This window comes from Dermochelys coriacea, chromosome 8 (assembly GCF_009764565.3).
Source record: "Dermochelys coriacea isolate rDerCor1 chromosome 8, rDerCor1.pri.v4, whole genome shotgun sequence".
In the NCBI taxonomy this organism is placed as follows: domain Eukaryota; kingdom Metazoa; phylum Chordata; order Testudines; family Dermochelyidae; genus Dermochelys; species Dermochelys coriacea.
This window is the reverse complement of record NC_050075.1, coordinates 24,954,517-24,979,425: the sequence shown is the minus strand read 5'-3', so window position 1 is coordinate 24,979,425 and position 24,909 is coordinate 24,954,517. Positions and strand designations below refer to the sequence as shown.

The following is a 24,909-nucleotide window of genomic DNA, read 5'->3' as shown; positions in this document are numbered from 1 at the left end:
CCAGGACATTTTAAAATTACAATCAGGCAAGTTATGTTACATTATGCATTCCAGTTATGTTTAAACCTCTCCTATGATTAGAAACTTATAAGATATTTCCTATTCACATTACAATTGCATAAAATGTACTTCTTTGCTTTTCCATGAGGAACCAAATTTAAATTCAAGTGTAATACCTTAGTGTATATAGCACTCTGCCATCATTCCAGATCCTGAGCATCCTATTGGGCGTTGTTATCCAATGAGCATCAGCCTTCTTGGAGTTTCGGAAAAACGTATCTGGTATCCAGATCTTCCCAACCATGTTACTGTTCAACCGGAGCACTTTTATTGTGCTGTTGAATTTCAGACGTCTGTCATACCAGGTTTGGGCAAAAAATATATCGATTGTATATTCCTGTTCATTAACCAGAAATAGTAGTGAAAACATTGTGCATGGTAGTGTCAGAGTTGCATTTTTAAAAGCATTTCTCTGAAAAACCTGAAAAAGTATTTGCAGTCACTATGAGAGGGATTGATGCTAAAGCTGGTTGAAAAACTTCTGATAAATTTTGCGATTTTTATTTTCAAAAATAAGGTTTGATGCTGTTTTTTCCCCATTATTCACCCAAAGCTAACTGATAGCGACTGGTTGTATCTTTTACAAGTCAGTGTGTCCCTCCTACTCTCTAACCAGTCTTAGCTGGGAGAGGTGTGTGTTTGATCAGTTTGGTAGGGGATACACAATCCCAAGGGTCCTGTGAGGAGGCATGGAAAGAAGGGGAAGGCTTAGCTAAGCTGGAACCTCCCCCTTCTCTTTCCCTGCCCTGGCACTCAGAATGCACATGGAGATCATGTCTAATCAGGGAGTGGGGTCAGTGGAAGAGAGAGATTTCTCTGCCTCCTCATGCCTCCCGTTGGCCAGTCTGTGGAAGGAAGGGAGACTTGATTGTCCCTTTTGCTTGTCCCCTTGCTGCATATGAAGCTCTTAGGGAGTACAGCAGCCATTCTGCAGCCCTTAGAGGTATAGTTTCAACTGTGTTTCCAAGAGGCTGTGGTTCTGGCCAGTCACTAGTTTGGGGCATGAGGAAAGTATTTGTTTCATATGGCAAGATTGGCAAGGTGTTTTGCTCCTTCCTTGAAGCATCCTGGGAGGTCCAATTCTAGGTTAGTTAGGAGAGAAATTTAAAAGCTTTATGTTAATAGATATGTTAATGTTATGTAATGTAATATGTTTATGTTAATGTAATTTTGTTGCAATTTGCATTCCCTGTGAAGATAAAAGGGGCCAGCTACCACAGGTAAATGTAAGAGATCCAGTAGAAAACTGGCAGACCCTATCAGTGTGCAGACCTTAAGTCTTCCCTATCTAACCTTTCATGTACACCTTCATTCCACCTCATGGGGAGACGATTCAGAGGTGTACTGAATCCTAGGGATCAGGCTGAAGGGGGCCACCTCTAACTATGGGATATTTGACATCAGGTCATTTAAAACCATACTGGATCAAAGTAAATGACTGGTATTTCTTGTGAAAGGCCTATCACCCTCCAAAAATTAAAAGTTAATTAAATTGCAGATCCATCTCTCCACCTCTGTTTCATTCTACTGTGTGTCATGATCAATGTCTGTATTTCTATACCAAACAATGCCTCTAACACAAGTGTTATGATGTACATATTACACAGGCTGTTTCTGGCTGTGAGATGACAAGAATACTAAAGTGATGGTCCCTCCTCATCCAAATTAACATGTTCTGGACTGGATCTTGCAAGCCCTTCTATGATTAAATAAGGGACCACAACATGGTTGTACAAGTATGAGCTAGAAACCATGTAATAATGTTTTAAACACACTCATACCAGTTTCTGATTTACAGAAAACCTCCACTTCCACTTACAACCATGCCCTACTCTTCTCCATGAGATTGATATAAGACTTAAAATAAAATACTTACAGTGCAGTGTCAAAAATAATGGAAGCATAATTGCACTGCAACTATAAAGGAATGATTGCATACATCAAACCGAATATACTGATCATTAAAAGTGTAGCAAAGTGTTAAAAACAGTTACCTACCATATTGATAGCATTCACTGGACCGATGCTATTTACATACATGTCAGTGTGAATTACTGTTGGTTTCACTGCAAGAAAAACAATAAGAATTGCTGATACAAATCAAGGTCAAAATCCACTACATAAAAAACACGCTTAAGGTTATTATTTTGGAGTGTCTATTGTGTGTGTTTGGGCGGTGGGAGGTGTGAGTGTGAGTGTAAGTGAGAAACACACATTTCCAAACAGTAAATATGGTAAAAAATAAATTTTACAGCAATATATCTAGTTCCTCAATAGACAAAGATACTTCAGAGGCAGATTCTGATCACATTTATACTGGTGTAAATGAGGAATAATTATGGGACTCAAAGGCAATACACGGATGTGAGTGAGATCAGAACTATGCTATGCCCATGTGTTGTTATCGATGTAGGGGACTCCGTTTCTCAAAAACAAATTTTTATCAAATGCAACTTCTTGAGAAAACAAACACTTTTTTCAGAGTCCTCTTACACTGTGTTTCATCACTCATTTGAAATATTGTTCTCCCACTTTGACCATATTAATTCCAGACACCCCTAATTAAAACAAAATCAATCTTCCCAGATTATTTTTATGGATGTTCCACTCCTTTTATTCCCTAAAGTCTGGGATTGGGAGAACAAGCCTTACAACTACTCTGGTTCTATGTGTTTCATTGGGAATTCTCTGCTAATTTTACAATGTGTACATAAGTATTATCAGTGGGTGTTACCCACATAAACACTCATGTTAACTTTCTTTGTGGAGTATAGGTAAAAATTGTTATTCTTGGTTTTAAACTTCTTCAGACTTGCTTGAGTTAGCCTATTTCATGGAGCTTCCTGCCCCTACTTCCTTTTGTTTTTCTAGTCCATGACTTCTCTCTGTTCCTTTCCACAATCTCATTATTATTATTATACGAGACCCTTCACTTCTGTAGTTTTTATGATCTGGGATAGGCTTCATATGTTGCCTCACTTCTTTAACTACTCCATTGCTTTTCTAAGTTCATCTGAAAACTCATTCAAGTGAGAGCCTCAGCTGATGAAAATGGATATAAACCTTCAATGATGCTATGCTCATTACTTCATCTTAGGGTCTTCTAATCCATATCGTCTCCCTTTTCTATACTCCTTTCTATCCTCTCCATCTACTGCTATGTATTATTTGTAACTTTGTGACTGTATAATTTAACTATATAAAGCATTTAGTGATACTCCTCAGCATTTACAAAACTGAATGCTTAAAGTTAAACTCCTAACTCCATGTTTAGGCACAAAATAGAAGTGGCCTGATTTTCAAAGTAGTTGAGTTTCTGGTTTCAGCAATTTCGATGGAATTTGTGGGTGCTCAGAACTATTACAAATCAGGCCATTTTGGTGCCTTGATATGGATTTATTGGCCCATCCTTATACACAAGCCTGATTTACACATCTTGGCCAAAGTGTTTATGATAAATATTATAAAAAATGAAGTGATATTGTATTATATTTTGTTTTCATACCTTTTGTGTGGATTATGTTTCCAATACATATATTGCAATGTGAGGATTCTTTTCCTCCAGCCCGCATTTCAATTAAAAATAGATTAGAAAACACACCTCCTATGTCAGGTCTCAGTTTGTTGTCATATCCCTCCAGCAAGCCATTTAAAATCAGGGTGACATCACTCTCGTGGACTTTGGGAGTCAAAACCCATGTTTTGTTGGATGTATAATCTTCATAGTCATCATCTCCCTTTTGGCTAGAACTGTGAGGGAAAGAAAATTGAAGAGCAAGAAAGTCTTGAATGTTGGAATTACATCCATACACAGCCCTTTTTGAAAACATGCTATATGAATAATCCTGTTCTAATAGCACTGCAGTACTTCACAGAATATTACAAAATGTTGCCCGTTTTATGACAGAGATATTGCAGTCAGGATGTTGCATATTACCTAAGGTTAAAGCTAACTTTAGTGAACTTTCCTTTGGTATAATAGAGATCATGTCCTGTGTATTCTATGGTACATCAATGCTTCTGTCCTTTAAGACATCTGTTTCTTCTCCTCTTGACTCAGATGGGACATATTATAGAACACAAGAACATATAAAAAAACCCTCTCATCGTCACTTAGTTTATGCAACACTCCAGTAGAATAACATTTTATATGGACACCAGGTACTTACATTATTTCCCTTTGAGATGATAACTTGACATATCCTATTAATGACAGGACCCAATAATTACATGAATTCAGACAAACTGTGTAGCCTCACTGCACTATGATGAGCATGAATTTGTTGCACAACTGGAAAGTTCAACACAAATAGTTTGGGACTTGGTTTTCATTTTCACTTTTACTCACCAGAGGCCAACCAAAAATAAAATAGAAAAAAAAATGCAGATTGGCTATCACCAAACTAGGACTCAAAGAAATCCAGTAACCCAACCCTCATACTATAGAAAGGGCAAGTCAGATGCTGAGAACTGTAAATCACAGCCTATGTTTTCTTTAAAATGCCTGGTTATAATACCAAATAAAGTTATACTTCTCTGGCACAATGTTAGCAGATACTATGCAAGCTCTTTCACACAGTTCTGCCAATGCTCCTCTATCCTGAGCTGCTGCAAGATTCTTCCTGTTCCATCCTTCAGATCGCTCTTGATTTGAGACTTTTATTGGTGCTGAAAACATTCTAAATTACATGGTAGGGTTGGGGTGTTCACAAATAGGAACTAAAAGGAGGTCATCACACTTTTTGCTTGAGAACACAGTCTCATATCCATAATGTGCAAATTATAGCCACACCTGTAAGAGCCACTAGTGGGGGAGGGGTAGAGGAACTCTATCTGTTGGATCATCAGCTATGCTGAACTCATGCTTGGAGAGGCAACCCTGGTGCAAATAAGTGTGGACACGGGATCCCCAGTGACCACTCTACTGGTCCAGAACTGCAGTGAGCTAAGAGCTCAATCTTTCATCCTTAGATCACCATGTCTCTGCTTCTGGCCCACTCTGGAAAACCGTTCTGTAGAGGGAAGAAATGCTGGGTGGCAATAAGCCAACTATGCTTACTTTATGCCACAGGGGATTCCAGCAGCACAAATGAGATTTAAACAGGGCTGAAGATCTGGCTCAGTTTCTCTTCCATTCCCAGTACAATATCATGGGAAGAAGCCCTAATGAAGCTGCTTGCTTTTCCTGGTTATGATCATGCAAGGTTTTTAATGTCTGAGAGAAACTGAATGCCCTGCCCTTGAAGTCAATGGGATTTAAAGGCATTTGACATCTCTCAGGAAGCAATGCAGGACTGGACTTCAGAGTGGAAGATGGGACTATTTGGTGATACCACCAGAACCATACATACCAGAGGAGATAAGGCTGGGACAAGGTCAGCACTGCCTTCCCTGTACAGAAGCTAGCACTCAGAAGCTGATACTGGAGATAGTACATGCTATACCCTTTAAACATGTTTAGTAATTCCATTGCTGTGTGCACTCCCCCAAGTATCCCTCTGTAATTCTTAGGCATCATGTGCCACCAGCCACCACTGGTCACATACTACATAACCCTCTTCCACCCAGCCTCAGGGAGATGCACATAATTGAGACTTTAATGTTTATTGGCAATCAAAAGGACAATTTTTAATTGGCACTCTGCTGCATAACTCTGCTATGTAGAGACAAACTGGCATGGATAATTAAATTGGTGAGGGAAGCTGGTTTATTCAGCTGTCTGGAGTTTCAAACATTTAATTGCATTTCAAAGGGACAAATCTCAGGCAATATACACCCTCCTGTATGGCACAAGAATCAATCTAATCTATATTGCAAACATGGGATTGGATTATATGTTTTTTAATCTGTATGAAATGCATAGAAAACCCAAATTAATTTATCAAAGCCATGTGTCTTTGATGTAATCAATTAAAAGTTTTTTCAGAGATCCTTAGAAGCAGAATTTTCTATTTCTACATGAAAAAGAAACTCTAAATACAACATCTCTTCATTCATAGAACACATTCCTGAATACAAAGGAGGTGAACAAGGTTAAAACTTGAGCTGCTGATTACAATGGTTAGAATGACAGAGAGAATCAGCATTCTTATTTGGCCTAAAAGGATAAAACTGAAGACATAGTCCAGGAAAGAATTTACAGTCTGGATTCACAGTTTTACATTGTCTGCTTCGTATTGCTCTTGTGACACTAAATTGCCATAAACCCAATTTAACTGACCAGGAAATCCAAGTTTATTACAGATGTGTTGCATCATCAGATCAGTGCAAGGCAGTCAGAGTGAGATGGTGAATCTAGCTCCAGGTTGTCAGTGGACAATGAGTCTTCAGTAACTGTATTCTTGTCTGAACTAATAGTCATTCTTTTATGGGTAAATCTAGCAGAAGATTAGGCCAAGTAGAAGTTTTTGTTTAAACTTGTTTATTTTTAATGTTACTCTTTGATGCCCTTCTTTTACATTTTTAGAATTTATATTTTTGATTAAGAGAATATAGTGTGACAAAGCTCTGTGCTTGTCTCCATGGGTCCCACGTTTCCTGACAGATTTTGCTAGCTCAGAGGCTCACTGTGACCCTCCACGTAACCCTTCTCTTTCTAGAGACAAGGGTCACAGTCTGCTGAGCCATTTTCATCATAAGCCAGCAAGGGAGGTGAGGAGAAGCTATCCTCCTTTGCACAGTCTCTGTTGTCTCCCAGTCTCAGTGATTAATCAGGGGGTGGGGGATGATAAGGGGAGAGCCCAGGCCCACCCTCTACTCCAGGCTCCAGCCAAGGGACCCTAATAGTATCAGCTATGGTAGCTGACCTTTTAGAAACATGACACATACAATTCCCTGGGCTACTTCCCCCAGAGGCCCCCACTTCCTCAAGCTCCACTTCACCCTTACCTTAGGGCCTCCTTCCTTATGCCTGATATGGTGTGACCTGCTCAATCTCTCCAACAGCACAGCTTCCTCCCACAGCTCCTGACATCCACACCCACCTGACTAACTGGAGGCTTTTAACTAGTTTCAGCCAGTCCCTGATTGGCTTCCGGTGTCCCAATCAACCTAGCTGTCCTCCCTGCCTGCTGGAAAGTTTTTAATTGGCCCCAGGTGTCTTAATTGACCTGCAGCAGCTGCCATTTAACTTATCCTGGTACCAGGGATTTGTTTACCTTGGAGCTAATATATCTTTCTCCCACTACTTTTCTATAGCCATCTGGCCTTGCCCCGTCACAATAGATATATTTTAAAATATCCACATAAAAGCTAGTTTATATAAAAGCAAATATAACCTGGTAAATATTGCCTGTGATTTAATAGCAGATTTTTTTAAAAATGCATTTACTAGACAAACAGTGATGAAAGTTTAATATTAGGTGTGCTCTGGGTATATAAGAAAGCAACTATTAAACCATAAATCATGACCCTGACGCATGGGGCTGGTCATGCTCTGATCGATGCTGGATGCAAATCCGGGACAAAAATGCCCGCCACTGTAGATGTTAGTTTTCTGATCAGAAAGCTTGCTATGTAAAAATGGCATCTCCTCATACAACAGAGCTGCACCTTGTGTCACTGGGAGCCAAAAATCAAGTTTTTGCTACCTTAGACAGGAAGCATTCATTTTTGCAGAGTCCACAGTTATAAGATAGTGAGCTACAATGCATCCTGCTTATACATCTACTATAGAAACATTCAGCAAAACCATGCCAATTCATGGATATAATACAGTTTGGCCCACCAAATATTATTACTGGTGATGATGCACTAGCCAAAAGTTAGTGTTTCAGGCCTCAAGATACATTTTAAGGACTAATATGTAGAAAAGAGTTCTGTCTTTTTATTTGTAAATTAAGCAAATGTGGTATAAAAATCCTACAAAGAACAATAAACCTGGGAACCCGATGATGCTATTTTTAGAGTGACTTTTCAGAATAGAGCCTGGCTTTAAATTGAATAAATTCTCATATAGCAATATTTCCACAATCATATCAGTATTTTTTCAGAGATCTAAAGTACATGCCAAGGAGAAATTCTCTCCTAGCTCTAAAATGAGTTTGCTTCATTGTGTTTCTATCTTATTTAAATAATGTATCACTTCCAACTTCTATCTCTAAAGATCATTGTAGGGGAAAAAAGAACAATTTTAACAGCTGTCTCTTGTTTATTCAATGTTGAGTAGAAATTACAAATTTGTAAAAATTCCCTTTGGCAGTACATGCAAAAATAATGTTTAAAACTCTTTTTCCTTATGTGTTTTATACATTTACAATCTATTGGTTTGAATTCTTTAATTTGTTTAAGATTAAAGTATGCCCAATACTGCTAATCTCTCAATTATATTCAGATATAAAGGACATATATAGCATTTTATAAGACCATGTCTATTACATTGATAGAAAAAGAAAATATAGTGCAGAGCCAAATGTATAAGGAAAATAAAAACTTTCAAAAGTGAAGAACTGGAACACAGTAGAGGATGCAACAGGAGCTAGAAAATTAGAGGAGCAATAAGACTTCTTGAAATATCATGCATAGTTATTTATCTAATTAGGCTGGAAGCTCTTCTGGTCTGTGTTTGTACAGAGCCTAGCACAATGACCCAATTTTGATTGGAGCCTCTAGGTGCTAATGTAATACAACTATATTATTAACTATTCTGATATGCTCTTTTAAAAAATATTTAAGTAGAGAACATCTCCCCACAAAACCAACGTTTTCTGTTCCCAATTGACAGTTCCTGAGTGGTGATGAGCACCCATAGCTTTCGTTGACTTCATGGGGAGTTGCAATTATTCAGCACCTTGCAGGATCAGGCCAAATAATATTAAAGGATGGGAGAGTATAGGACTTTTCAGATTTTTTTTAGAAGTCTACAGACAACTTTGTTGATTGGCATCCCACTAGTACTAAAGATTCCATCTCATCCTTCATGATAAATTGCAGGAGTGGGACAGTGATCTGTTTGCTTTCTAGGGAGATGGTGTCTATTAAACCTTCATCAGCTGCCACTTCTGACCAATCCCAAACCTAAAAGGAAGTCAAAGGCTTCAGGAGTGATTAATGAAGGGACAATCAGTCTGATACCTAATAAAAGTTATGTTCCTAAAGCCCCATTCATATTCTTAAAACCCTCTGAGCCCATATTATCAGAAACAGACTGTGCTATCTTCCAAGTGTTTTCAGCATCATGAAACAAAACTGGTAAAACTCTCCTATCGAGATTTGGAAACACTTAAGAAATTATCTTTTTTATGCTTCTGAATACTAGAGGACTTCAGATGTAATATTGAAACAAGTAAGCAAATGTACATTCCTATCTTGCTAATGTGCATTAAAGCATACTTTTTAAGAAATTAATTTGTTTTAGTCATTTTGACACAATGATATGCCCATGTTATCCTGTTAACAGTCTGGAAGAATAAAATAAATTAATTCAAGCCATTTTATTAGATGTATTTGTTCTACTGATTTGAGGTAGAACTTCCTGAGTTCTAATCCCTGCTGTAAAACAACTCCGTCTCTAGTAACGGATAAGTCAATTAATGTCTCTACATCAGTTTTCCCATCTGAAAAATCCAAATAGTAATGCCATCATAGGTCAGACTCTGATCTCCTAGATTAATATTTAATAGAACTTCAATTTCAATGGGAGTACTTCTGCAGTAAAGTACTATTTAGTGTGACTAAAGGAGTTATAATCAGGCCCTTAGAAACTGATCCTGAAAACAGGTATGTTCCTATATAACCTGCCATGCTCAAAGAGTTACTTATGTGCATGTTTGCATGATCCTGTTTGCATTTCAGTGGAACTCCTCACTTGACTCAAGCTACTGACATGCATGTTTGCAAAGTACTTTGAAAATGAAAATTGCTAAACACTAATTATTTATTAAATTACATCAGAGAATGCATGAATTTAGATCCAAAGACACCTCATCTGGGGGTGACAAAATAAGACTGGGAATCAGGAGATTTTAATTGTATTTATTTAGATGTATTTAAATGTGTCTGTCTAAAGTTCAAGGCACACATAGATGAGTCCACAAATGCATACAAAATTAAGAGTCAATTCCCAGTGTTTCAGATTTTGGACTTTGGGTTACATAGCCTTTTTTGCAAAAAGAAAAGGAGTACTTGTGGCACCTTAGAGACTAACAAATTTATTAGAGCATAAGCTTTTGTGAGTTACAGCTCACTTCATCGGATGCATTTGATGCATCAAATGCATCCGATGAAGTGAGCTGTAACTCACGAAAGCTTATGCTCTAATAAATTTGTTAGTCTCTAAGGTGCCACAAGTACTCCTTTTCTTTTTGCGAATACAGACTAACACGGCTGCTACTCTGAAACATAGCGTTTTTTGTCTCAGCTTTCCCAACTCTAAAATGTGGATGGTAATACCAATCCTACCGCAGACTGGACTTAGTATTTAATTTATAATGTTCATTAAGCTCTTCAGATGGATGGCATTATAGAAGTGCAAGTCTTATTCAAGTTGTTAACTATTATGGGCCAGATCCTTAGGCTGTATGCTGATTTCATAGAATCATAGGGTTAGACAAGACTGCAAAGATCATCTAGTCTAACCCCCTGCCAAGATATAGGATTTATTGTGGCTAACCATCCAAGACAGGTGGCTATCCAGCCTCCTTTTCAAAATCTCCAGTGAAGGAGCTACTACAACTTCCCTAACAAGTCTGGTCCATTGTACTACTGTTCTTACAGTTAGGAAGTTTTTCCTGAGATTTAATCTAAATCTGCTGTAAATGATGTAGTTTGAATCCATTATCTCTTGTCCTGCACTCTGTTGTAAGAGAACAACTTTTCTCCATCTCTTTTATGGCAGCTTTTCAAGTATTTGAAGACCACTATCATTTCCCCCCCTTAATCGCCTCTTTTCAAATTTAAACGTACCCAGTTCCTTCAGACTTTCCCCATGTAGCTTGCATTCTATTCCTTTGATCATCTTTGTTGCTTGCCTCTGGATCCTTTCCAGTTTCTCTACATTCATTGACCAAAATTAGACACAGTACTCCAGCTGAGCCCTAACCAGTGCTGAGTACCATGGTACTATCACGTCTCATGATTTGCATGCTGCCAGGGTTCCCTCCCCACTCTGAGCTCTAGGGTACAGACATGGGGACCCGCATGAAAGACTCCCTAAGCTTATTTCTACCAGCTTAGGTTAAAAACTCCCTGTCATAAATATAAAGGGAAGGGTAAACACCTTTAAAATCCCTCCTGGCCAGAGGAAAAACCTTTCATCTGTAAAGGATTAAGAAGCTAGGATAACCTCGCTGGCACCTGACCAAAATGACCAATGAGGAGACAAGATACTTTCAAAGCTGGAGGGGGGGGGAAACAATGGGTCTGTGTCTGTCTGTGTGATGCTTTTGCCGGTGACAGAACCTTAGAGTCTTAGAATTTAGTAAGTAATCTAGCTAGATATACATTAGATTCTGTTTGTTTAAATGGCTGAGAAAATAAGCTGTGCTGAATGGAATGGATATTCCTGTTTTTGTGTCTTTTTGTAACTTAAGGTTTTGCCTAGAGGGATTCTTTATGTTTTGAATCTAATTACCCTGTAAGGTATTTACCATTCTGATTTTACAGAGGTGATTCTTTTTACTTTTTCTTCTATTAAAATTCTTCTTTTAAGAAACTGAATGCTTTTTTCATTGTTCTTAAGATCCAAAGGTTTGGGTCTGTGTTCACCTATGCAAATTGGTGAGGATTTTTATCAAACCTTTCCCAGGAAAGGGGGTATAAGATTTGGGAGGATTTTGGGGGGAAAGACGTTTCCAAATGGACTCTTTCCTAATAATAATACCACCAGTTAGGCGTTTGGTGGTGGCAGCGAAAGTCCAAGGGCAAAAGATAAAATAGTTTGTACCTTGGGGAAGTTTAACCTAAGATGGTAAAAGTAAGCTTAGGAGGTTTTCATGCAGATCCCCACATTTGTACCCTAGAGTTCAGAGTGGGGAAGGAACCTTGACATGGTGGCAGAGCGGTGGGATTAACTTGAAATCATTTTGAGATCAATTTGAGATTTTTTGAATCAGAAGCACAGATTTTAAAAGGGAATTTTTGTTCCTTTGGGCTGCTGGAAAGCAGGTTTCCAACTGAAAGTTAGAGGTTTTTTCCTCTGCTTTGGGGCCAGAGCAGAGACAAAAGGGAATTGTCTTTTGTGAGCTGGAGTTTTCTCTACCTAAAGGCCGGGTAGTTAACCTCCTGCAGGGAAATTCACAAGTCTTCACTGACCTGAAGTTGTTTTTTACCTAAGAGCAACTAGAGGGGTTTTCTTTCTATTTGCCTGGAGACAAAGGTGTTAGTTTTGGGTTTTTTTTAGGATTTTGATTTTTTGAACAAGCAGCACAGATCTTAAAAAGGAAACTTTTTTTTTCCTTTGGGCTGCTGAAAAACAGGTTTTTGACTGAAAGCAGTTAGGGTTTTTTTTCCCCTCGGCTTTGGGCCAGAGCAGAGAAAAAAGGGGATTGTCTTTTGTGAGCTGGAGTTTTCTCTACTTAAAGGCAGGGTAGTTAATCTCCTGCAGGGAAATTCACAAGTCTTCATAGACCTGAAGTTTTTTGTTCTTTTTTCTTCTCCTAAGAGCAACTAGAGGGGTTTTCTGCCTATTTGCCTGGAGACAAAGGTGTTAGGGATTTTTTTTAGGATTTCTCTGTAGGCTGACAATCACTATCAGAGAACATAGGTATCCGGACAGCATAGCAAAATTTTACAATTCAGTTTTTTTGTTTTGTTTTCTTTCTAACTCTCAGGTGTAAAGTTAGTTAATAACAGAGAGGTTAGGATGACAGACTCCATGGTTCAACAAAAGCTGGAATTAGCCAAATTTTAGGCTGAGGAAAAACAAAAGGAATATGAAAGACAGATAGAACTCATACGGAAAGAAATGGAGGCAAGGGAAAAAGAAAGGGAGGCTGCCCACAGGAGGGATATGGAGGCAAGGGAAAAAGAAATGGAGGCAAGGGAAAAAGAGAGGAAGCATACACTGGAGATGGAGAAGGCAAAGGCTCAGCAGAATATACCAACAAACCCTAGCAATCCTTCTCCAGGTACTTCCCATACCAGAAAGTTCCCCATTTACAAGGCAGGCGATGATACCGAGGCCTTCTTAGAAAACTTCGAAAGGGCCTGCCTTGGGTACAGCATCTCTACAGACCAATACATGGTAGAGCTGAGGCCACAGCTCAGTGGACCCTTAGCTGAGGTGGCGGCTGAAATGCCTGAGGAACAAATGAACCAGTATGAACTGTTTAAAACCAAGGTGAGAGTCAGAATGGGGCTAACACCTGAGCATTCCCATTGGCGGTTCAGAGCCCTTAGGTGGAAACCAGACATGTCATTTACCTGACATGCCTACCACCTGAAACATTGGGATGCCTGGATATCAGGAGCAAGTGTTAAATCTCCAGCAGATTTGCCCTGCCTAATGCAAATGGAACAGTTCTTAGAGGGTATTCCTGAGGAAATAGAAAGATACATCCTAGATGGGAAGCCCAAAACTGTAATTGAGGTGGGGGAGATTGGAGCCAAATGGGTAGAAGTGGCAGAGAAGAAAAAAACTGGTCAAGGTGGGAGCAGATACCAGAAAGGACAACCTCAGACCACACCCTACTCCCGAGGGCAGCCCAAGGCCCCACCTACCCCCCAAGGAACCCTCCAGCTACCTTATCGTCCCGTTCTCCAGCAACCCACCTTGCCCCAGTGACCCGACAGCTGGATGATGTTTTAAATGTAATGAGCCGGGGCATGTAAAGGCCAACTGCCCCAAGAACCTCAACAGATTACAGTTCATTGCACCGGAATCACACCAGAGGTCCTCAGGCCCAGATAACTCCCAGATACCCTCGAAGCGGAGGGAAACTGTGAGTGTGGGCGAGAAGAAGGTCAGCGTGTTGAGGGACACCAGAGCACAAGTGTCAGCTATCCATGCTTCCTTAGTGGACCCCAATTTAATCAACCCAGAGATCCAAGTGATGATTTAACCCTTCAAGTCCAATTCTTGCAATTTGCCTACAGCCAAGTTGCCTGTCCAGTACAAGGGCTGGTCAGGAACGTGGAATTTTGCAGTCTATGAGGATTATCCCATCCCCATGCTGTTGGGGGAAGACTTGGCCAATCATGTGAAGTGAGCCAAGAAGGTGGGAATGGTCACCCGCAGCCAGGATAAACCAGCCATCACGCCTAGCTCTGTTCTGAAAACTTCTACCAGGACCTGGTCAGAGGTGATGGACCCGGACCCCAGGCCAATGTCTGCAACAGCAGTAGTGGATCCAGTCCCAGAGACCCAGACAGAGCCAGTCCCAGAACTGGAACCGGCGGAACAACCAGCACCAGACCCATTGCCAGTACTGAATCCAGTACTTGCAACCCAAACCTCAGAGGGCCCCACCAAACCTGAACCGGCAGCAGCCGATAACCCTACACAAGAGGCTTAGTCGGAGCCTGAACCCCAACATAGTGCACCAGCGGAGAGTGGGTCACAGTCAATGGAAATAGCCCCATCCCCTACATCGCTTCCAGAGGGACCAAGCAGAGGTCCACAATCCAAGGAGGAACTGATGTCTCCAGCATCAAGGGAACAGTTCCAGACCGAACAGGAAGCAGATTAAAGCCTCCAGAGAGCTTGGATGGCAGCACGGAGCAACCCACCGCCTCTCAGCTCTTCTAATCGATCCAGGTTTGTTGTAGAAAGAGGACTTTTGTACAAGGAAACTCTTTCTGGTGGACACCAGGAAGACTGGCATCCTCAGAGACAGTTGGTAGTTCCAACTAAGTACCGGGTGAAGCTCTTGAGCTTAGCCCACAATCATCCTAGTGGCCATGCTGGGGTGAACAGGACCAAAGACCGGTTGGGGAGGTCATTCCACTGGGAGGGAATGAGCAAGGAAGTTTCTACCTATGTCTGGTCTTGTGAGGTATGCCAAAGAGTGGGAAAACCTCAAGAACAGGTCAAAGCCCCTCTCCAGCTACTCCCCATCGTTGAAGTTCCATTTCAGCGAGTAGTTGTGGATATTCTGGGTCCTTTTCCGAAAAAGACACCCAGAGGAAAGCAGTACATACTGACTTTCATGGATTTTGCCACCCGATGGCCGGAAGCAGTAGCTCTAAGCAACACCAGGGCTAAAAGTGTGTGCCAGGCACTAGCAGACATCCACAATATTCAGACCGGGGGCCAGACACTCAGCTGGTGTAAATCTGCATAACTTCAATGTCTTCTGCTGAGATATAATGATTTAGACCAGCTGAAGATCTGTCCCTTGATTCTTTGGCCATGTCAAAGTTTCCCATTAAAATAAACTTCAAACAGGAGTTGATCTCCCCTTGAGGAAACTGTCAGCTACATACATTACTTTTTGCAAACAGAGTGGTCATATTGTGCCTCAACAAAAACCAGAATCAGTCCTGGACAGTCACCGACTAATTAGTTCAAATCTACTAGAATATATTTTGTTTGGTTGGTGGTGGTTGTTGTTTGTTCACAATCTAATCTTTTATACCAAAGAGGCCATAAGAGCCATAGAACCTGAAGCAGGCAGTTAATCTACTCACACATACCGTAAATCTTCCACTAAATGCACTGCTGTTTTCTCTCTCACACTGAAGGATTGCTGTCTTCCTTCATAATACTGTTTAACTTAATGAATGCAAGTAAACACAATCAAGCTAAACTCATTCTAATACGTTAAAAAAATTATCTCAATCTGTCTGTCATACATTATTCATAATGATAATGTGCTCATTCAGAGGGAAGGACATTTTCCAAGTTCCCATTGCAGACACAGTAAGGCATGAGACACTGTGGAGACTGGAGTATTTGCAAGAGTTTACAGTATCTCTGGAGATATAGACACATTTGTATCATTGCTGGTTGATTGCAGATCATATTCTATGTAAATCTAACTCAATTAAAATGAAATATATGTTTACATAAAATCATGGGTCAAAAAATTCTATCTTTCTATCTTAGATACATAGATAGCCACCACTGCCACATTGAGTCTCCCACAATCTTTAAGTCTTAGGCTAGTGCTTTAACCACTGGACAATGTTTCCTGCACTACCCTAATTCTTTATTATTTTTACCAACACTATTTCTACAGTCATGTCTTGAGGGTCCAACCCAGTTGTCATTTGTAACTATACAGTCATGTAACAAAAAGATGTTCCCAGTCCCAAAGAGCTAACTCAGTATGTAGCTCCATTGAAATCAGTGGAACTACTTGCAGAATACAGACAGGCCAATGCTCAAAACACTTTGAAGGTGTAGTAATGTTAGTCTTAGGTGTGATTTTTTTTTACAGCATTTTTATTCTGGCAAAAGCCACAAGGTAGAAGCAGTTAAACCTGCAAAAAAGTGCTTTCACCAGCATAGCTTGTTTTATTCAAGGAACTGGTATGAGCTATAGTAGCAGAAGCACTTTTTTTTCCCTCCTGGTACAAGCTGTGTCCATATAAGAAGAGTTTGCTGGTAAAACTACATAGGACTTAGGTACTAATGATTGTCAGTAAAGGTATCATAGTCTGTCTGCAAATGAGATCTATTTAGGCAGCAACATGGAAGGGTATAATGAAATGGCTGATCTGATTTACAATTCAAGTACTCCAGTTTTACCGTGGTATAATTCTCTTGAAATAAAAATCAGATCCCTAAAACACAGTATATGTATTTTTTCTAATTCTTCCCCCTTTGGAAGAATAACTATGAATCTGTGAATGGCTTTTTTATTATTGCTTGGTCTGTGATCACATTCCCCCATAAGAATGTGACATCCCGCAATCACAACACATTACACTACACACAGCAAATACTGTAGTTCCTTTAGTCCATGAATTTTTAACCAACAACAGTTACATACTCCAATCAGTCATGCTAGCATAGAAATCAATTAATCTTTCCAGAAGCAACTAGCTAATTCCCAAGGTAACACACATTCATATGAAACCCGCACTGTTTCTTCTAGGAAAAGCAGGGTATGAACTTAAAACAAACAAGCCATTACTGTCTCGGGGGAAAAAATATTCTCAAATCTTTTAAATCTAACAACTGATTATTGGGAAAGAAGTTAATGTCTGTTCCTTTACTGCTACCGAGATAAAAGGGTGATGAGCAAATTGGTTCATAGAATCCTAAAATCATAAAAATTTAAGAGGGAAAAGATGGTGCATATAGTTCAACATCTCTGCCAAAGTACAACTGTTCTCTATGGTATATTTTCCAGGGATATGACACCCAGTGAGCAAAGTGTCATAGCCTGAACCATTCAAATCATTTAAATATTCAACAAAAATAATATTGAACTTTGCAAATTTATAATTAAATAATCAGATTGAAACTCAAGATGTCCAACAGTAGTAAATGCTGTTGAAACAGACAAAAGATAAATTACTAGAGGTCCCCTAATTGTAATTCAATGCAAAGAACTATGAACAATTGTCAGAAGAAAATGTTAAGGGAAACAAAAACGATGGGGGAATTTCTGTCTTATTTGTCTGTCTATATATTTTGTCTGTCTGTTAAATTGTGCTCATCAGCTGTTAGCTGGTCCTGTCATTGCTCTTTCTTCAGATATGGATATCCACAACAAGCCTCAAACTGTTTCACTTCATTTAAACATTTATATGATTATAGCATATGAAGCAATCCTTGATTTAATTGTGTTGACTACTACAAGATTTATTACATTTAACATTGCAATTTTACCATAGTCTGCAGGGATCTTAAAGCAGCCACATTGTATTTCCTTGATATTGCATTGTCCTCATCTGAATTAATAAATTCATATTTTTTAGAAAATCACGTTCAAGAGTAAGAAAAATTAAACTTCAGAGTTATACATATAACTGGGGTTGTTCTGTTAGATATGGATTTTATTTGGCTCCTAAATATGATTTATCTCCTAATGTTAAAAGACAGAAGGAGCTTTTAGTTAAATCACTGAACTAATAAATAATGACAGGTTTCAGAGTAGCAGCCGTGTTAGTCTGTATTCGCAGACTAACATCTGATGCATCCGATGAAGTGAGCTGTAGCTCATGAAAGCTAATGCTCTAATAAATTTGTTAGTCTCTAAGGTGCCACAAGTACTCCTTTTCTTTTTGCTAATAAATAATGTGACTCTTCTGGGGTGGATTAAGACAGTATTGATACCCTGAGGTGTTCAAAAATTATAAAGTGTGCCCTCAAAAACTCATAAGATTGACTTAAAATGCATGAGACTTCCAAAATATATTTGGCGTTTTTTTTTTTTAAATTTACCTTCCAGTTTTCAAGCTTTGGAGGCCCACATTTTCAAGCTTTTCTCTACCATGAAGATTTTAACTTTTCATTACCATGAAGATTATAAACTCACTTATGACTCATGATTTATGTCATCCTATGGCTTGAGACACTGGAACTTTAAATAGAAAACAACAAATATTGCAAGACTCACAATTTAATAATAGATACATAGATTCTAAGACCAGAAGGTGCCATTGTGATCATCTAGTCTGACGTCCTGTATAACACAGGCCATAGAACTTCCCCTAAATAATTCCTTGAGAATATCTTTTTTTTCCTTTTAAATCCTATCTTGATTTAAAAATGATCAGTGAATGAAGAATCCACCACCACCACCACCAATAGTAAATTGTTCCAATGGTTAATTACTCTTTCTGTTAAAAATTTACTCCTTATTTCCTGTCTGAGAACAGCAACATTATTTACAATTAAATGGGGCTCAAACCCACAACATTCACTGAATAATCTTCCTGAAACTAAAGAGAGTTAGAGGAACCCAGAGGGTTTTCATAGCAGAAGACTCTTAAATCAAGAAAGGAGCCTGGAAGCCTCTTCAGAGATGGGTCCTCGTTTCAAATATACAAGGGTCATGGTTAAGACAGCTTTGCTTGTTTACAGTGAGTATCCCTATGGTTTTCTCCTGAATATGGCAATGTCTGTCAATTCACAACTATAAAGATAGATCATGCTTTGGGTTCTACATGTCTTTTGACAGTCATTCAGCCTCACTGGCACTAAACACCGGTCTCTAGCCTAACACCACTGTTGTTAAATCTCTTCAGTGACTCCTGCTAAAATATTGCATGACATTCAAGACTTTATTAGTCATTATAAAGCTGTTACTCACAAAGGACTGGTTTATCTTTCAGTCACTGGGTCCACCCCCAAGACATTTTCTCAGATAAGCAACTTCTTCTTAACCACATGATAAATGTAAGTCCCTAAGTAGCTGGGATTTAACCAGCTATGCTCCACATATGTGGATTCAACTGTGGTTCAAAATGCAGAATTCAGTTTTGTTTGCTTTCTATAATAGTTCCTGGGATTACTTTTTATAAATCCTCTTGGAAATACATGTGAAAAGTGCTGTGTCAATACATATTGCATTTTATTGTAAACTTTGGTTTGTTGTGTATTCACTGAGATGGAAAGGAGACATAAAGAGAGCTGAATGGCTCAAAGGATTGCACTGGGTTTTGGTGCCTTTCATATCTATGCCATTGGTTCAACTCTAGTCCAGACTGGTAGTGACTGAAAGTAATGACGGATAGTGAAATGTGCTGGTGGCTTCTGGCCAGTTCCTCAGTTGTCACCACATTACTGGGAATGGACACCATTGTTGGCAATCTCAGCAGAGAGGTCAAAGGTTAAATGGGAACATAGCATGAAATGCAGCATCCCATCCAAAAGAGGTATCACCAGCAGAAAGCTGAGGCGCACTCAGAAAGTTGAGGGAGTTGATGCTGAAGACTGTGATAAATAAAGGGCTTTCAATCTCCAGTTCTGTCAAGATGAACTTATAGATGTAGCCAACGTTAAATTATCTTGCAATGCAGGACTCCCTGACAGAGCTGCTTCAATAAAAGCTATGCTAGCAGGCGAGAAATGTTTACAGCATGTAGGGAATGGGGTAACTACGAGGAGAGATTTAAATATTCAATGAACTGCAATAACAGTTGTACCTTTACAGAATGTGATGGATTCGTAAAAGTGAACAAGTGATTCATACAAGCACCCACAATATCAGATTATTTCAATTTATCATAGGTATTCAAACTGAGCTGAACATTTTATAAGAAAGTTCTCATATTCTATTTCCTGGAAATTATATAATCTACCCACCTTCCTCAGTTTTGTTTTGTTTTGTTTTTCTAGTGTGCTTATCTAAGTTGCAAAAACACAAGAGCAGCCTCTTTTGCAATATGCCACCAGGTTTGATTCCCATTTGGCCAGAAAAAGGAAGAATAGAGTCATAGAGTTTAAAGCCGGACAGGACCACTAGATCATCTAGTCTGAGCTCCTGGATATCACAGGTCACCACTATCACCCTTCACCCGCACACTAAACCCAACAACCAAATAGAGGTAGTATGGAATGTATGTACGTATGGAAATGAACAAGAGGAGAAATAAGTGTTGGTAACCTTTTCACTCTAAATTCTTACTTTATTCCAAATTGTTTGCCTATTCCTAAGCATATAGTCATGACCCTAAAAAAATTATGATCCTCAAATTGGTATTTCCAGTTTTTGAGCTCAACATTTTCAGAAGTGGTGTTTAATTTTGAATGCCCCTAATTCTGTGTGCCAAATTGGAGATACCTTCAGCCTGACTGTCACAGTTCCCATTGCTGAGCTTTCATGGTGTGAGATTTTGTGGATCATCCAGATCAGGAATGGGTTCTGTCACCACCTGCCCTGTAACCTGGGGTGCATTAATACTGTACTTCTCTGGCTCAGATTCCCGACATCCCTAGTCTGTCCACAAGCACAAGGTCTCATGCTGGCTTCCACCAACCTAGTTATTCCTTGCAGGGTGACACCAACAGCCCTTCTGGTCCTGAGTCTCCCCAAATCCATCCTTCCTGAGTTCTTTCCTACCAGACACTTGGAATTTTCTCCTCTGGTTCATCATCGCCAAAGTTGTGAAACCAGTCACCCAAATACCAGCTTACTCTGTCCCCTAACTCCACACAGTTTGCACAAAAGAGACCTGCTTGGGGTAAAAATAATTCTATTTAATAGAAAAATCACAGATTCAGATATGAACTAGTAAGGAAAAGCAAGCATATACAAGTTACCCAGAAAATAAATATAATGACGAAACCTCAGGCTTTATATTTCCATATTAGATAAAATCCCTTTTCTAATACAAACTACCTATCGCCTTTGAACAATTTCCCAGTGGACCTCCAACCATAGGCAGATCCAGCAAGGCTAAAAATTTCAGTGCACACATTTGGGCTTGGGCTGGAGCCCAGGCTTGGAAATCTGACCAGGCCATGGGGATCTCAAAGCCCGGGCTCCAGCCTAAGCCCAAATGTCTACATTGGAATTTTTAGCCCTATAGCCCAAGTCCGATGAGCCCCTTATCAATTAACCCAGGACACTCAGTGGCATGGGTTTTTTTATTGCAGCATAGACATACTCAAACATGCCTCATTCCAAGCCCTGGCCTATGACCCTTCCTAGGATAATCACTACTTGTTGCATAGACTCCAACCAAACATTCTTTCATGTTTAGAATCTCATTTTGGGGCTATAAATGTGATGTTTAAAATGAGTAAAACCACAAAAGTAATCTAAATATTAAAATGTAAATGCCTTCTGTGTGTGAATTTCATACATTCTCATCTTCCATGCCTCACGGGCTGGCAATACTGACCAGAGCATAAGTTATTGGAATGGGACTCAGGAGACCTGTGTGCTTACCCTGGCTCTTCCACTTATTTGCTGTTTTATAACACATTGTGATCTGTGGATGACAAGCACTGTGATAATTATAATAAATTACTGGAAGGACAGTTGAGAAGGAAAAAATCTTCCTTGTCCTGCTGATTTCACAATGGATCAGTTACCCAAGTTAATTAGCCAAATACATAGGTGCTGAGTTTTTCTTTTCCCCTGTGGTGCTCCATCCCCGGTCTGCCCTGAGGCCCCATCCCCACTCCACCCCCGCTCCTGAGGCCTAAGAACCCTGTGAGGTATGTGGTAAGAGGTTCAGTTATTGGCAGGTTAACAAAAACAGTTTTCCATAGGAGGAAAAAAATACTATCTGCATATTCTGTGTAAAGCAATGTTTTTTAAAAAATTCTTATAAACTGAGGATTATTTATATTTCTTGGGTGCTATCATGATAGTTGACTGAACCAGGTAACATAGGCCAAACTGGAATGATAGTAGAATGCAATCATAGGACCCAGGGGCTAGCCCTACACAAAGATCACGTAGCAGTCAGAGGAGACAAGGTCTCCTCATCTCCTTACATGGTTGCATTTGTATGTTCCCATTGTGGCTTGGGTGCAAGGGGAAGAGAGCAGGGGATGCACACCCAACACTCCCTCCATGGGAAAGTGAACTGGTCAGGATGGAGCCAAGACTACAGCCTCCTTATACACTGGACAGTGAAGCTGGCCATGTCCAAGGAGGGAAGCACCTTTAAAAGGGAAGAAGTAACTTACTTCAGAGCACAGGAATAATTGTCTGTAAGTATGAATCACAATTCCATCCCAGTGCTCCTCTTTGGATGTTGCTCCTACATGACATCTCATACTGAAGGCTGAGCCTAAAAGCTCAAGCAAGCTCCAGATGAGAAAGGATCCTGAGGTATGATTTAAAAAGCAGTTCAGAGAGGGTTTGTTTGTTTATTTTTGTCTCATTTCTTGTTCCTTTCAGCTCATGGGAGGATTTTGATTGAAATACTTCTCTGAAGAAGGATGTTTTGAGGAGGGATCTGAGTGAAGAGAGAAGGCTGTTTGGTGCATCATGATGCACGTAAGTCATCATGATGTTAACTCATTCACAAAAGTTCAAATGAACTAAGACTGAGCTATTTGAATTCTTTTTTAAAATACATTTGATTTCACAACTTTTTGAATACACAGTATGTAGTAACTCGTGTGCCTATAAACCAATTTATATCATGTATGGCATGGCCCTGTTTGCACTCATGTTTAAGGAAACAGAATGTGCAGAGGCAGATGTGGAGTTTAGTCCTGATCACAATGATGATGTGTGATACTTTAAGACGACAAATGGTATTTAAGTGACTTTGTGTTGATGAGTGGGAAAATATGCTTTACAAATATATGCATGTGTAGACACTTATTTCTTGTTTACTCTAATAACATTGCCTGTGTTGTGCTTATCATGGATCTCTGATGTACTTGGTTGCTTGGTATCGATGATGACCTAATAGAAAAGGATGTCACTCACTGATCTCACAATGACTGTGTGGACAGTAAGCCCTTTATGACATCTGAATAAGGACCATCCGTGCACTTTACATAAATGCAGATATGATTACTCAGGGCCAAATTCTCCCCACCTGTATTCTGACAAAGTAGCACCTTATTCTGCAAATAGCTTGAAAGGCTATACAAGGAAGGAGCCATCTTTCCCTCCCCTTTCCCTTTCCTGGCATGCATAAGGGTCAGCCTGCAAGTGGGGAGCTCAATATCATCAAAATAATAGAATCATAGACTTTAAGATCAGATGGGACCATTATGATCACCTAGTGCGACTTCCTGCACAACGCAGGCCACAGAATTTCACCCATCCACTCCTGTTACAACACCCTAACCTATATCTGAATTATTGAAGTCTTCAAATCATGGTTTAAAGACTTCAAGGTGCAGAGAATCCTCCAGCAAGTGACCTGTGTCCCACACTGCAGAGGAAGACGAAAACCCCCAGGGCCTCTGCCAATGTGCCCTGGAGGAAAATCCCTTCCCGACCCCAATTATGACGATCAGCTAAACCTTGAGCATGTGGGCAAGACTCACCAGCCAGACAACCAGGAAAGAATTCGCTGTACTAACTCAGATCCCACCCCATCTATCATCCCATCACAGGCCATTGGGCATATTTACTAATAGTCAAAGATCAAGTAATTCCCAAAATTAGGCTATCCCATAATACCATCCCCTCCATAAACTTATCAAGCTTAGATCTGATACTTGGATGCTCTGTACTGAGAGCAACTTTCCCATAGGAGAGTGGTAGTGGCTGAGATTAGGCAGAGCAATGGTTTCACCCTTTCTGAGAGTGGATCCTTATGCTGAGAAAAAGCTGCATGGCTCAAAGCGGTATAGCAGACCGTGCTCCCTCCTACAAACCAAGGCAATGAGGGAGCTTCCAGGATGCTCATTCTGCCTCCAAATTACCAGTGTTCTCCTCGGGGCAGATCTGCAGTGACACTTCCTGTGTATTTGGTCAGTTGAACTATATTTTTCAAATAAATTATACAGCGGACACATTTAAAATTATTCACTGAACTTTACAAATACTATTTAGTAGGCCTCCCTACTTGTAGAGCACTTTGCAATAGAGATATCAAGGTTGATATTAAGAAACTCTTTTTACAAGCCTGTAGGACTCTCAATAAATCACAATTAACTCAAGTGATTTAACACAAAACAAATTAACTAGATTTTAAAAAGTCACAATTAATCATGGTTTTAATTGCACTGTTAAACAATAATATAATACCAAGTTAAATTTGTTATAAATATTTCTGGATGTTTTTCTACATTTTCAAATATTGTTTCAAATAATGTTCTATTTGGAATGTTCCCCTTTAAAGCTTGCAGTAGTTGTACCTAATATGATATCTGAGTCACTGCTGAACTGTCTTTCCCTACTGGTAAACATGACAAGGGAAGGAAGGAGCAAGAAGTAGAGTGGAAAGCAGTGCTTCCAAGACTTCACACTATCCTTCTTGGCCTAATGACAGTACAACCCTGAAGGAAACTCTAATGATCTCACTCCATTATTGAAGAGGTGAATGCAAACCTAATACGAGGTCAGACAGATATAATTTTGTTATTTATTCACT

General features: G+C 39.6%; 1 protein-coding gene across 4 annotated transcripts in view; it reads right to left on the bottom strand.

Moving 5' to 3' along the window:
- The window catches only part of GABRG2 (gamma-aminobutyric acid type A receptor subunit gamma2), a 94,889-nt gene that overhangs the window by 56,876 nt on the left and 13,104 nt on the right, over positions 1-24,909 (bottom strand). For all 4 annotated transcript variants that reach the window (XM_043490870.1, XM_038414625.2, XM_043490871.1 and 1 more), the window contains 3 exons: positions 3,662-3,810; positions 2,059-2,126; positions 177-397 (listed from right to left, as the gene is read on the bottom strand). In XM_043490870.1, coding sequence (XP_043346805.1) covers positions 177-397; positions 2,059-2,126; positions 3,662-3,810 — 438 coding nt within the window. The remainder of the gene's footprint in view (positions 1-176; positions 398-2,058; positions 2,127-3,661; positions 3,811-24,909) is intronic.